Below are 12,413 nucleotides of genomic sequence, written 5' to 3' on the forward strand. Positions count from 1 at the left end.
ACCCTCAGGTTGTTCCATGTAGATTTCTTCATCCAAATCACCATTTAGGAAAGCTGTTTTTACATCCATTTGATGTACCTCTAGATTTCGCAATGCTGCAATTGCAAGTATCATCCTAATAGAGGTTATTCTCGTCACAGGAGAATAAGTATCAAAGTAAGCTAAGCCTTCTCGTTGATTGTATCCTTTGATCACAAGTCTGGCTTTATACTTATCAATGGAGCCATCTGCTTTCATTTTCTTTTTAAAAATCCATTTGGACTTTAAAGGCTTACAGCTAGGAGGAAGATTCACTAGCTCCCAAGTATGATTCTGCAAAATAGAATCAACTTCACTTTTTATTACTTCTTTCCATAGAGGTCCCTCCGAAGAATTCACAGCTTCTGCATAATTTAATGGTTCCTTTTCTAACAAATAAGTTAGAAAATCATTTCCAAAAGATTTTTTCACTCTTGCTCTTTTGCTACGTCTCGGTTCTAGTTCATGATCTGAGTCATGAATTTCATGAGCTGAATCATGACTTTCTTCATTCATAGTTTCATTCTTTCATTTAGATGAACTTGATCCATCATTGGATTTATAAGGAAATACATTTTCAAAGAATGATGCATTCCTAGATTCCATGCTCGTATTCTTGTGTATATCTGGAATTTTAGATTCATGTACAAGAAATCGATATGCATTACTGTTATGTGCATAGCCTATAAAGATACAGTCCACTGTTTTAGGACCTATCTTTGTCTTCTTTGGTGTTGGAACCGCCACTTTTGCAAGACACCCCTACACTCGTAAGTGTTTGTAGGATGGTCTCCTACCTTTCCATAACTCATAAGGGATTTTATCCTCTTTCTTTCGAGGTACCTTGTTTAAAAGGTAATTGCTTGACAAAATAGCTTCTCCTCACATATTTTGAGGCAAACCTAAATTTAGTAATATCGCGTTCATCATTTCTTTCAATGTGCGATTTTTTCGTTCAGCAACACCATTTGATTGAGGAGAGTAAGGCGCAGTTATTTCACGTATAATTCCGTGTTGTGCACAGAATTCATCAATTGGTACTTCATACTCGCCACCTCTATCACTTCTCAATCTTTTAATTTTCTTATTGCGTTGATTTTCAACTTCATTCTTATAGAGAACAAATTTCTCTAAGGCTTCATCTTTGCTTTTAAGCAAATACACATAGCAGTATTTGGTGTTATCATCGATAAAAGTAATAAAATATTTATTACCACCTCTCGTTTGAATGAATTTCAAATCGCAGACATCACTATGAATTAATTCAAGGGGTTCGGTGTTTCTTTCAATTGTTTGAAATGATGATCTCGTTAATTTTGCCTCAACACAAATTTCACATTTATGTTTTGAATCAATTTGGAATGAAGGTATATGTTCCAAATTAATTAATCTACGCAATGTATTATAATTAACATGTCCCAGTCTACCATGCCATAAATTGGAAGACTCAAGCAAATAAACAGAAGACTTATTATCTTTATTGGCAATTGTCATTACATTGAGCTTAAAAAGCCCATCAGATACATATCCCTTCCCCACATACATTCCAGATTTAGACAAAATAACTTTGTCTGACTCGAACACCATACGAAATCCATGCTTGTTCAACAGAGACCCAGAGACCAGGTTCTTTCGAATTTCTGGCACATATAGGACATTGTTCAGAGTCAGCTCTTTTCCAGATGTCATCTTCAGCAACACTTTCCCTTGGCCTTCGACAGCAGAAGAGGCAGAGTTTCCCATAAAAACCTTTTCCCCATTAATTGGTTCGAGATTTGTGAACAGGTCCTTGTTAGAGCATAAAAACCTTTTCCCCATTAATTGATTGGCACCAGTGTCAATCCATCATTCCTTCGGATTGGACCCAACTAAGTTTACTTCAGAAATCATTGCAGAAAGGTTTATGTTTGACACGTCTTGAGCGATGCCACTCACCATATTTGTCTCATAATTCTTCTTATTCGGAAGTCTGCAATCCACATATCTATGCCCCATTTTGCCACAGTTGAAGCATTTTCCTTGAAACTTGTTCTTGGAAACTCCTCCTTTTGGTCCCAACTTTGGCTTGGCAATCTTCTTGCTCTTGTGGCCTTGTCTAAGCTCCACAACATTTGCCTTAGCTGTATTAGGATTGAACCCTTTGCGTTCAAATCCTCTATTGTCTTCTTCGATTCGAAGTCTAACAATCAGCTCTTCCAGGTTCATTTCCTTTCGCTTGTGCTTGAGATAGTTTTTGAAATCCTTCCATCCAGGAGGTAGCTTTTCAATAATAGCAGCCACTTGGAAGGTTTCACTCAAGTTCATTCCTTCAGCCTGAATTTCATGCAAGATCACTTGAATTTCTTGCACTTGACTGATCACAGTCTTAAAATCCACCATTTTATAGTCAAGGAATCGACCGACAACAAATTTCTTTGCTCCGGCATCCTCTGTTTTATATTTCCGGTCCAAGGCTTCCCATAACTCCTTTGCCGTCTTTTTTGCACAATAGACATTGTACAATGAGTCATGTAAGCCATTCATGACATAGTTCCTACATAGGAAGTCAGAGTGCTTCCATGCTTCAACAGCGTTGAAGGCTTGCTTATCTGTTTCTCCATCGGATATCTTAGGAGCTTCCTCAGTCAAGAATCTCGCAAGATTCAAAGTTATTAAATAAAATAACATCTTTTGCTGCCACCTTTTAAAGTTCGATCCGTCGAACTTTTCAGGTTTCTCACCGTGGTGGACAGAAACCGCAGGATGGACAGAGGATGAGCTAGGCAGTTGGACAGATGAGGCATAGGCAGAGTTTTTGGTGATGTTGTCAGCAGCCACATCGACACCATCGTTTCCAGCAGCCACATCCACGACTTCTTTACCAGTAGCCATTTGAATTTCTAAAAGCACGAATATGTTTTAAGAATGTTGCGAAATTCAAATTGGCATTAGTATAAATATCACAAACAATACAGAATTATAAAGAAACGAAATTGCAATAACAAAGTTAGAATCGATACAAATGAATACCGAGGCCTGTGTTTGACACAGTTTCCTTAAAACAGATTCGTTCCCTTCAGCACGCGTCTGGGGTTTAGGTTTCGCGAACGTCTGTCTCTCAGGATACAACGGTTGACGGCTAAGAAGTAATCAGCACTTCAAAGCTTCCGGAGAACTTGAACAAATTGCGAAACTGAACACTATTGAAAATAGTGCAAATGCAGAGAATATAAAACAGAGGAAGAATGATTTCAATAAAAATAGAATGGGAGAGCAATAACGGTTGATTAAATCTGTCGTTACAAAATCAATACGAATAACAGACGATTAAATCTGCCGCACGTTACGAAATTCGTAACAGTTTGAGTTGAAAAAAAAAATAAATCAAAAGGCAAAACTGGGCTCGTCGCGAGGCCCACTTTTTGGTCCTACAATTGTGTACACGGGATGTGCGCTCGCGCCCAAGTCGCAGCTTGTCGGGCATCGGATTTGCACCCCCCCTGCGCCTGCGCGCAAGGCACAGTGTTTGTGCTACGATAGTTGCCACTTCAAATGAGTGTAAACGTATATAAAGCACTCCATAGCCTTCTTTCTTTTCCAATGTGGGACTAGTGTTTTTCCACTTCCCACTTCCAACTCAAGGGTGTTCTTTGAGCATCAATTTCTCATTCATTCACCCATCAATTTATCCTATATTTCCAACACAAGCCACTCGAGTTTAGGCCGGAGCGGCACTTTACTAGTGACTGCACTGATGTTCAGCTCACATACCCGGACTTACGGTTCATTTACTTCAGTATCGAGCGGCATGGCTGCATGGCTCCGATACTTGGGACTGTGATGACCATCATGCTTCTCGCTAGGATGGTTCAAGGGTTTAATTGGAAGGCACCGCCTAATGTCACAAGCATCAATCTTGATGAGTCCTTTGAGGATCTGTCTCTCGCTAATCCGCTCGTTGTTCATGCTGAACTGCGTTTGCCATTTCATCTCTATCCTTGAGAGTTACTTGCAAGAAGAGAAAGTTGACGTTGCTTAGCCTGTTATTTGCTCTAGTGATTTGAGTGGAATAATGAATAATTCAATATATTATCTGCTCCTTTCCCCCATAGATTATTCAATATGAGGATTTTTAGTTCACTAACATTCTCAAAGTGCAGCATGTCGAATGACGAAGATAATACAGCGTACAGCCTTACTAGCTAGTAAAGAGCTAGTGTGATGATGCCCAGTTCACACCACACAAACAAAGATGCCTTCACCTTTCGACCTTACAAGTGATGAGACTAGCAAATATCACCTAGAGGGGGGTGAGTAGGTGATTTGAATGCTAATTGATCAATTTTAATGCGGAAGAAATTGATCTCAGGTAAAGTCTGAACAATGTTCAAATTTTGACCAATGTTTGAATGGCAAACAAATAAATGTGCAATAAAAGGAGTTTTAGGGAAGACAAAATACGCACACAGATGTATAGTGATTCGGCTTAGATCAAACCTACGTCCATTCTCCCACGTTGACAGTCTACTGACTGGATTTCAATAGATGATCAATCAAGAAATTACAAGTTCTGAGTGATATTCTTCTATGAAAGATGAATCACTCTATCTCATTCAATCACTCATACAACAAGTTTCTCAATATCACAGATATTAGCTCAAGATGGACAAGTTATACTGGTCGAAGTTTGCTCAGACTTTGGAATGGATGATTCTGGATATCATCTCTCTACTTCTGCTCCTTGACAATTTATCTCCTTTTATATGCCGCTACTTCCAAACTAGCCGTTGACAGTCTTCAAAGGATTATCTTTCAATATTTACTTTGGACAGATTTGTATAAAAAGGATTGAGAAGCTGTTGAGTGATAAAGTCTGAATCCCGCTGAATCTGATCACCCATACAACCAAAACTTCGGTTTCCATAAGCAGAGCTTCTTCATTTGGAAATAAACTTGTCGTGAGGATGATTGTCAATCAATCAAGGATATTTCAAGATGTAAATATTCTTTGCAAAATAGCCTTTTAAAATCGAATCAATCTATATTTTCCAATGGTAAAATCCAAGCTAGATTACTAGCCGTTGTTCTGAGTTTGCGATAGCGTCTAGATAAAGTCTGATCTTTATCTCGTTCTTCAGAATTTGAGTCAGAATGGTTTGTTCTTTAATTTCTGAATCTTTTGTTTCTAATATAAATTGAAATTCTTCAACTGCTGTATACAAAGTCTGAACTTTGTCTTTTGCTGTGTAGAACTTAGACTTTTCCTTCTGATCCTTGTGAAGTCTGGACTTCTAGAAAATGACTTCCTGGATTTAGAAAATCTTCAAAAGTATTTGTCAGACTTTTAATAACTCTTGGACAATTTTATCAACTTCAAAATATATTATGAGGTTTTCTCAACAACAAGGCCCCCTAACGCTAAATTACAAAAGAAATCATAGGCGGTTTTGTATATTCAGTAATCTATGCAATATAGGACAAAGAGCACTCCACCTTTCGAGGCATGTCTCGTTGCCCTGCCGTCAAGTAGGATTTGAAGGATTTTGGGCCATATCCTTCTCTTGGGCCCAAGATACTTAGTGGGCAAAAACGCTTGTAACATAATGTAATGAATGGGCTCGTTAGGAGTCCATTACATGATGAATCGTTGAATCTAAGGCTAACACCACGAAAAATCCTAAACTAAAACATACATAACAAATTTATTTTAAATTATTTTGTTGACCATCAAAAACCTTACACTAATATATTTATGACAAATTTACCCTCTGTTAGTTTTCGATAAATTGAATCAAATTCACCTAATTATCGGAAAAATTACCAAAACAGTCATAAACCTATTGCAATTGTGCCAATACAATCCTAAACCTTTTGCTTTTGTGTTAATTCAGTCCATCCGGAAAATTTTGGCTGGTCAGTGCTGACGTGGACTACGACCGGTCGGCCAACGCTGACTAGCAATTTTTTAATATTTTTTTCAAAATTTTTTTATTAATTTTTTTTATTTTTTCTTTTGTTTTTCCCTTTCTTTTTTTTTCCTTTCCCTTCATCTTCAACCTCTAGCCAGTCGTCGGTCCAGCGACCAGCCAGAGGCAAGGGCTGGCAAGGTCAACTTCGCCAGGCCCTGGTGAGGACGAGCCTCACCCAACCACTAGCACCAACAAGTTTGAGCCTCGCTATCACTCACGAGGTCGAGCCTCGCCCAAGCATGGCGAGGCTTGTCCTAGCCATTGCTCACGGCTAGCGAGGCTCACCCTCTCCCAGCCACTAGCGTTTGCCTCGCCAGATCTAGTGGGGTTGAGACTCCCCCTTGCCGTCGCTCAAGAGGTCGAGCCTCACCCTCGCCAACGGCCAGCGGGGCTGATCTTGCCGGTCCCCGCCTCTGGAGAGGTTCCAGATGAAGGGAAAGAAAATAAAAAGGAAAAGGGAAAGAAAAGAAAAGAAAATTTAATTAAAAATTAATAAAAAAATTTGAAAAAAATAAAAATATATATTAAAATTTGCCATGTCAACATCGGCCTATCGGGTGGCGTCCACGTCAGCACTGGCTAGCCAAAATTGGCCGGATAGACTGAATTGGCACAAATGCAAAAGGTTTAGGACTGAATTTGCATAATTACATTAAGTTTAGGACTGTTTTGCTAATTTTCCCCCTAATTATCACAAAATGATGCAAGGTCCGGTTATCTCCTTAGGTAGGACTTTTGAAAGCCCACAGATTCAGGAACAGTGCGACTATCTTTTTGTGTTTTATTTTGCGACCATAATGTCCCTGTGTCAAAAAAGAGAGACAAATAGCAAACAACAAGAGGAGGAAGGTATTTGCAACAAGTAAAAAGATGGAAGCAAAGTCTTCCTGATTTAACGTGGTTTGGTTGATTATAATTGTAAGAGTTGAAAGTGTTCGAGCAATACACATGTATTTCCGGCATATTAGTTGAATTTATGTGACATTACACTTTTTCCTTTCGTTGCTTCGCCGTATTCTCTCTAAAAGAAATTCTAGAGCTGTCCATTTATTCGATTATATGTTGTGACCAGATACTTCGCAACATCCTAATAGCAATTGTTTAACATTATACTAATTGGATAATGACATAAATGGTCTATGAACTTTCTCCCAATGTATAATATGATCCATGAATATATATAGTTCAGGGACTACATTGAACATGTACCAAAAGTCCAGAGACCATATTAAACAAATTAAAAGTTCATGAACCATATTACACATTGAGTCAAAATTCAAAAACCATTTATATAAATTTCCCTACACTAATCAAGGTCTAATTCTCGTGCTAAGAGATATTTGGTCATGTGCTCGTTTTTAAAACACCTGAACGATTTTGATTCTTGCAGCTCACGTGTCTGGTCAAACGGGGAATCAAATCAAGCACGTCAATAGACGTACAAGATCTGCCACAATAGCTATAAAAAGAAACGCAATTGCAATTGTCACTCTGAAATAGCTGAATTTTAACATTATACTAATTGGATAATGACACAAATGGTCTATAAACTTTCTCCCAATGTATAATATGATCCATGAATATATATAGTTCAGAGAATACATTGAACATGTACCAAAAGTCCAGGGACCACGTTAAACAGATTAAAAGTTCAAGAACCACATTTAACAAATTAAAAGTTCATGAATCATATTGCACATTGAGTCAAAATTCAGAGACCATTTATGTAAATTTCCTTACACTAATCAAGGTCTAATTCTCGTGCTAAGAGATATTTGGTCATGTGCTCGTTTTTAAAACACCTGAACGATTTTGATTCTTGCAGCTCACGTGTCTGGTCAAACGGGGAATCAAATCAAGCACGTCAATAGACGTACAAGATCTGCCACAATAGCTATAAAAAGAAACGCAATTGCAATTGTCACTCTGAAATAGCTAAAATAGATCAAGAGCATAGTTTCACCTAAATAAGAAGAAAAGGATTGTAAAAAAACACAAAAGAAGTCAAGGTTACAATTGAAATGGAGGAGGTTGTGATCGTCGGAGCAGGCATCGCGGGGCTAGCAACTGCAATGGCCTTAAAGAAGGTCGGCGTGCGAGGACTGGTGCTGGAGAGATCAGAGGGGCTGAGAGCCACCGGCGCGGCCCTGACCCTCTTCCCCAACGCCTGGTATGCGCTCGATGCGCTCGGGATTTCGGATAAGCTCACCACCATTTACACTCCCTTCGTCAAGTAATTAAGGTTTCACCTTTCTCATGCTTTAAGGCCAACTGCACGCATTCGGACGTAATATTAGTAATAAATGCACCATGCATTCACGCTTGTTAGATTAAATTTCTTACAACTAATTTTTTGCTCATGCATTAGGGATTACGTGACCAATGTGAAGACAAAAGCCATCCGGGAAGTGCGTTATGGTGAAAGCTGATGTAGCTAGCAAGGATCACCTAGAGGGGGTGAATAGGTGATCTAAACAATTTTAAATAATTTATGCGGAAATAAAATAAATCACAGAAGAGTCTGAATAAAATTCAGATACAAGACAGATTATATAGACGGTGCTCTTGATGTGCAGAATGTAAAGTAAGAGATAAGGGATAGAGAATCTGCACACAAGTTTATAGTGGTTCGGCTTATAGCAAGCCTACGTCCACTCTCCCACGCTTACAGCCTACCAGCTGGATTTCACTATGTAATCAAGAGGAATTACAACTTCTGAGTGTTAACACTCTTGTGTATGATAAGACTTTCTATCTCACACAATCACTCTTACAAAGTGTCAATCAAGATCTTAATGTTTTGCTCAAAACGACAAGAGAAATGATTGGAGTATGCTCAGACTTTGGACTTGTTGATTCTTGATTCTGTTCTTCCTTCTGCTACTCGTTGATCTCCTTAAATACTCATCTACTTCCAAACTAGCCGTTGGACAGCTTTCAGAGGATCATCTTCCAATCTTCACCTTGGACAGATTTGTATAGAAAGGATTGAGTAGCCGTTGGATGACAGATTCTGAATCCCGCTGATTCTGGTCGCCCATACAATCAGAATCTTGGTTTCCATAAGTAGAGCTTTGTCCGTTGTAATGCATTCCTGTCGTGATGTTTGATTGTCAATCAATTTGATTGAGATTGAGACAATCAGAACATTCCTTCTATGAAATCCATGCTAGATCACTAGCTGTTGTGTTACGTTCTGAATTCTGCGTCTGAAGAAATTCTGCGTCTGCATCTAAAGAGCTTCTGCGTCTGCGTCTGAATAATTTCTTCGTCTGCATCTGCATCTGAATAACTTCTGCTTCTGCATCTCAGAACTTCGATTATGTGGGTCTTCAAGAACATACTTGACAGTTTGTAAAGTCTGAATAACTTTCTTCTGAGTTTTCAGAATATACAGATCTGGAATAGATTAGTTCAGAATAAGTATCAGATTTACAATAACATAGAAGGTTTTGTCAACTTTAAAATCAATAGGAGTTTTCCTCAACAAAAGCAAAGGGTACTGCAGCTCTCAAATTTCTTCATTTGGATCAATGCATCGCCTATTTTTTATTTGTCTAGTTTCATCATTATAAAAAAAATGATACTATAAGGAAAATAATATGAAAATTTTGAAAATTTACACTCTTTAAAATTTCTTAGGAGTGGGGATGAACAGAGAGCGGTCAACCGGAAAGTCTTATTACAGGTCTTGGCGGAGGAATTGCCTCCTAATACCATCCGTTTCTCTTCAAAGGTCACTTCCATTGAAACCCAAGTGGAACAAGGCTCGTCTATTTGCATCCTCGCGCTTGAAGATGGAACTATCATCAAGTCTAAGGTTATCACGACTTCTCGTACTTAAGATCTCTTTTTTTTATTTTCAGTGGTAATGATACTGTTCCGGTTCTTGTCGGAGGATTCACAGTAAATTGAGGATTTGTGTAGGTTGTTATCGGATGTGATGGAGCGCATTCTAGGATCGCCCGCTGGTTAGGGCTCGGCTCGCCGGTTGACTCCGGCCGGTCTGCCATTCGCGGGTTGGCCGTGTACTCGCAAGGCCACGGGTTGAACCATGAGTTTCAGCAATTCGTGGACGTCTCAAAGAGGGCTGGTTTCGTTCCTCTCAACGATAAGGAGATCTACTGGTTCTTTCTTTGCAAAGCTCCTCCAAAAGGTGTTGTTTCCCCTTTGACATAGATGTATCTTACAACAATTATGCTTGGGGAGAAGCTATCTTTCATCTTTTTATCTTCGATTTATATAGGCTTAACTAATAACAACTTGACCTTTACCTAACAATTTTTGGTCATCGACACATCTACATTTCAGGTGCGGACATCGGAGGTGACCCAAATTTACTGCTAAGAGAAGTGGTTGACAACTTAGCCAAAGACTTTCCTCCCTTGTACCTCGACGTCGTTGGCCACTCCGACCTCTCCACCTTGACGTGGGCACCGTTGATTTTTCGTTATCCGTGGGACGTCATCCTTGGGAACCTGACCAGCGCGAACATCACGGTGGCCGGAGACGCCATGCACCCCATGACGCCAGACTTGGGCCAGGGTGCGTGTTCGGCCCTCGAGGATGCAGTCGTGTTGGCTCGGAACATCAGAAGCTCCATTTCCGGACTAGGCGAACTCGAGACGCGAAACGACGGGTTCGCGCTCGAGAGGTACACGAGGGAGAGGAGGTGGAGGGCGGCAACATTGATCGCAGCATCGTTTGTGTCGGGTTGGGTTTCGCAGGATGGGTCTAGTTGGTGGATGAGATTCCTAAGGGACGTATTCTATAAATTTATACTGGGAAGAGCCCTTAGTGCTAGTACGTACGATTGCGGCAAACTTTGCCAATGTCAACAGCGATCGCCGACCAGGAAAGTATTAGGGTGCCAACACCTTTACGCCGATGAAATTCTTAGAAGGGGAACTTATTTTGAATTTTTTTTGGTTCCATATAGGCAATTTCGTTCTCATGCTTAGTACTGTTGTTATGAAATTTGTTGACATTATGTCATTATAAATGAGTGGGTGGATTTATTTACGTACCCTTTCTTTACCATGGAACTCATCATGGAATTGACGAAAAATGAGAAATATTAACGCTCCCTATGTAACGACCTGGCCGGTTCCACGTGTGCTAAACCCTCAAAGAAGTGCTTAAAGGAACCACAAAAGGTGGTGACCATTTGGTGTGGGTATTGACTTATTACTCACTCAACAAAGCTAATCCCGACAAACAGACGAGAGACTTGCGATACTGCAAACTTTCCCATTTAAACCACTTATGTACATTAAATTCCACCTTATTCTTACGTTCATAGGGAAATTCTCACCTTGTCTTTCTTGTGTCATGCTCTGTACCTCCTACTCTTGATGCTTGAGTAGGGCGATTTAATATTGCATCCACCTAGTATGGTGGCCACATAATACACAAGTTAATGCAACGGCACACGTACTGCATATGGAAAAAAATATCCCATTAAACAGGATTTAGCTATTGGATTAAACTCCGGACCAAGGGGATTTTTACCTTGGCATTGTTCGAGGTAATACTGAAGAATTTATCAGAGATGCAACTCATTGACAGCTCTCATTAATTTGGCGACTACATTTAACAATTCTACGCATATATTAGCTTATTTAATGGAAGAATTCGATGATGTAATTCGCCTTCCTCATCAATTCAATGGTCAGTCACAACACAATACGCGTGATTCGTGACATTTGGAAATTCCTACATTAATTAATACTATCTAGGAAATGTATTCAATAAATGTCACAAGCGGAAATTCTAGTTGGATTTTAATGTGGTAGTAGTGGAATGCCCGAATTGTATATTCTGTGTCCGTAGTTTTTGGAAAGTGATTCCATTAAGGTTAAATTAATGAATATTTACTCTTGGGTCGAATATTTAGAGTGGCGATGAAACATGTATCGCCACATTGGTTGTTAACGGAGACTGATACGCTTCAAGATTACGTATCAAATGAATGGTAGGTTGAAAATTTACTGAGTTGAGTCCCTCCCAGTGTCCGGTAATTTTTGCTGAGCATTTTAATGTGGTTAAAGTATTTTTATGTGTTATCAATACGTAAACACTGATTTCCTTATTTATGTACTGATTTTACTGGATATCTTGGTTATTTATCAAAATATCTACTTTGGAACCATATAGTTTAGCCAAATGTCATCCATTAATTTGTACACCTATCACTGATCCACCACCAAGTATTTTTAATCCAAGCCATCATCACTTTTAACCTTTAGTTATTTGATCTTATCCTTTTGAAACTTACGTAAGTCTTTCAAGAACACCCCTCTCTCTCTCTCTCGTATGAACCACTACAAGCACTCAAGTTTTGAAAAGGAAGCTTCAATTTATTCTTGCAAAGAAAGAGAGAGTTCCATGTCACTTTCCCTTCTCTTTCTTTTCTCACTATTTTGAAGCAGAGATGAAGGTCCCACG

The 12,413-nt window shown here is 39.2% G+C and overlaps 2 protein-coding genes across 2 annotated transcripts; one reads left to right on the plus strand and one right to left on the minus strand.

Annotated features, from left to right (window-relative positions):
- Window positions 1–1,975: 1,975 nt before the first annotated feature.
- Window positions 1,976–3,987, minus strand: LOC130134993 (uncharacterized). Its single transcript, XM_056303137.1, has 3 exons — window positions 3,779–3,987; window positions 2,059–2,650; window positions 1,976–1,987 (listed from the first exon to the last, which is right to left on the minus strand). Exons 1-3 carry the CDS (start codon window positions 3,985–3,987, stop codon window positions 1,976–1,978), a joined length of 813 nt encoding a protein of 270 aa, XP_056159112.1.
- A 3,924-nt stretch (window positions 3,988–7,911) lies between these two features.
- LOC115681971 (monooxygenase 2-like) lies at window positions 7,912–10,988 on the plus strand. Its single transcript, XM_030606083.2, has 6 exons — window positions 7,912–8,199; window positions 8,335–8,384; window positions 8,419–8,431; window positions 9,609–9,786; window positions 9,894–10,122; window positions 10,278–10,988. Exons 1-6 carry the CDS (start codon window positions 7,988–7,990, stop codon window positions 10,925–10,927), a joined length of 1,332 nt encoding a protein of 443 aa, XP_030461943.2. The 5' UTR covers window positions 7,912–7,987; the 3' UTR covers window positions 10,928–10,988.
- Window positions 10,989–12,413: the final 1,425 nt, after the last annotated feature.

Source organism: Syzygium oleosum, unplaced genomic scaffold (assembly GCF_021117445.2).
Source record: "Syzygium oleosum isolate NSW1041296 unplaced genomic scaffold, Sole_v2.1 Sole_v2.26, whole genome shotgun sequence".
Taxonomy (NCBI): domain Eukaryota; kingdom Viridiplantae; phylum Streptophyta; class Magnoliopsida; order Myrtales; family Myrtaceae; genus Syzygium; species Syzygium oleosum.

Bases quoted from the DNA above. Each gene is read 5' to 3' on its own strand.
- LOC115681971 (XM_030606083.2), top strand. From the start codon at position 7,988: ATGGAGGAGGTTGTGATCGTCGGAGCAGGCATCGCGGGGCTAGCAACT. The intron at 8,200-8,334 runs GTAATTAAGGTT...CTCATGCATTAG, and splicing joins ATTTACACTCCCTTCGTCAA to GGATTACGTGACCAATGTGA. The intron at 9,787-9,893 runs GTTATCACGACT...GGATTTGTGTAG, and splicing joins GAACTATCATCAAGTCTAAG to GTTGTTATCGGATGTGATGG.
- LOC130134993 (XM_056303137.1), bottom strand. From the start codon at position 3,987: ATGAAATGGCAAACGCAGTTCAGCATGAACAACGAGCGGATTAGCGAG. The intron at 2,651-3,778 runs GTAAGTCCGGGT...GAATCTTGCGAG, and splicing joins GATACTGAAGTAAATGAACC to ATTCTTGACTGAGGAAGCTC.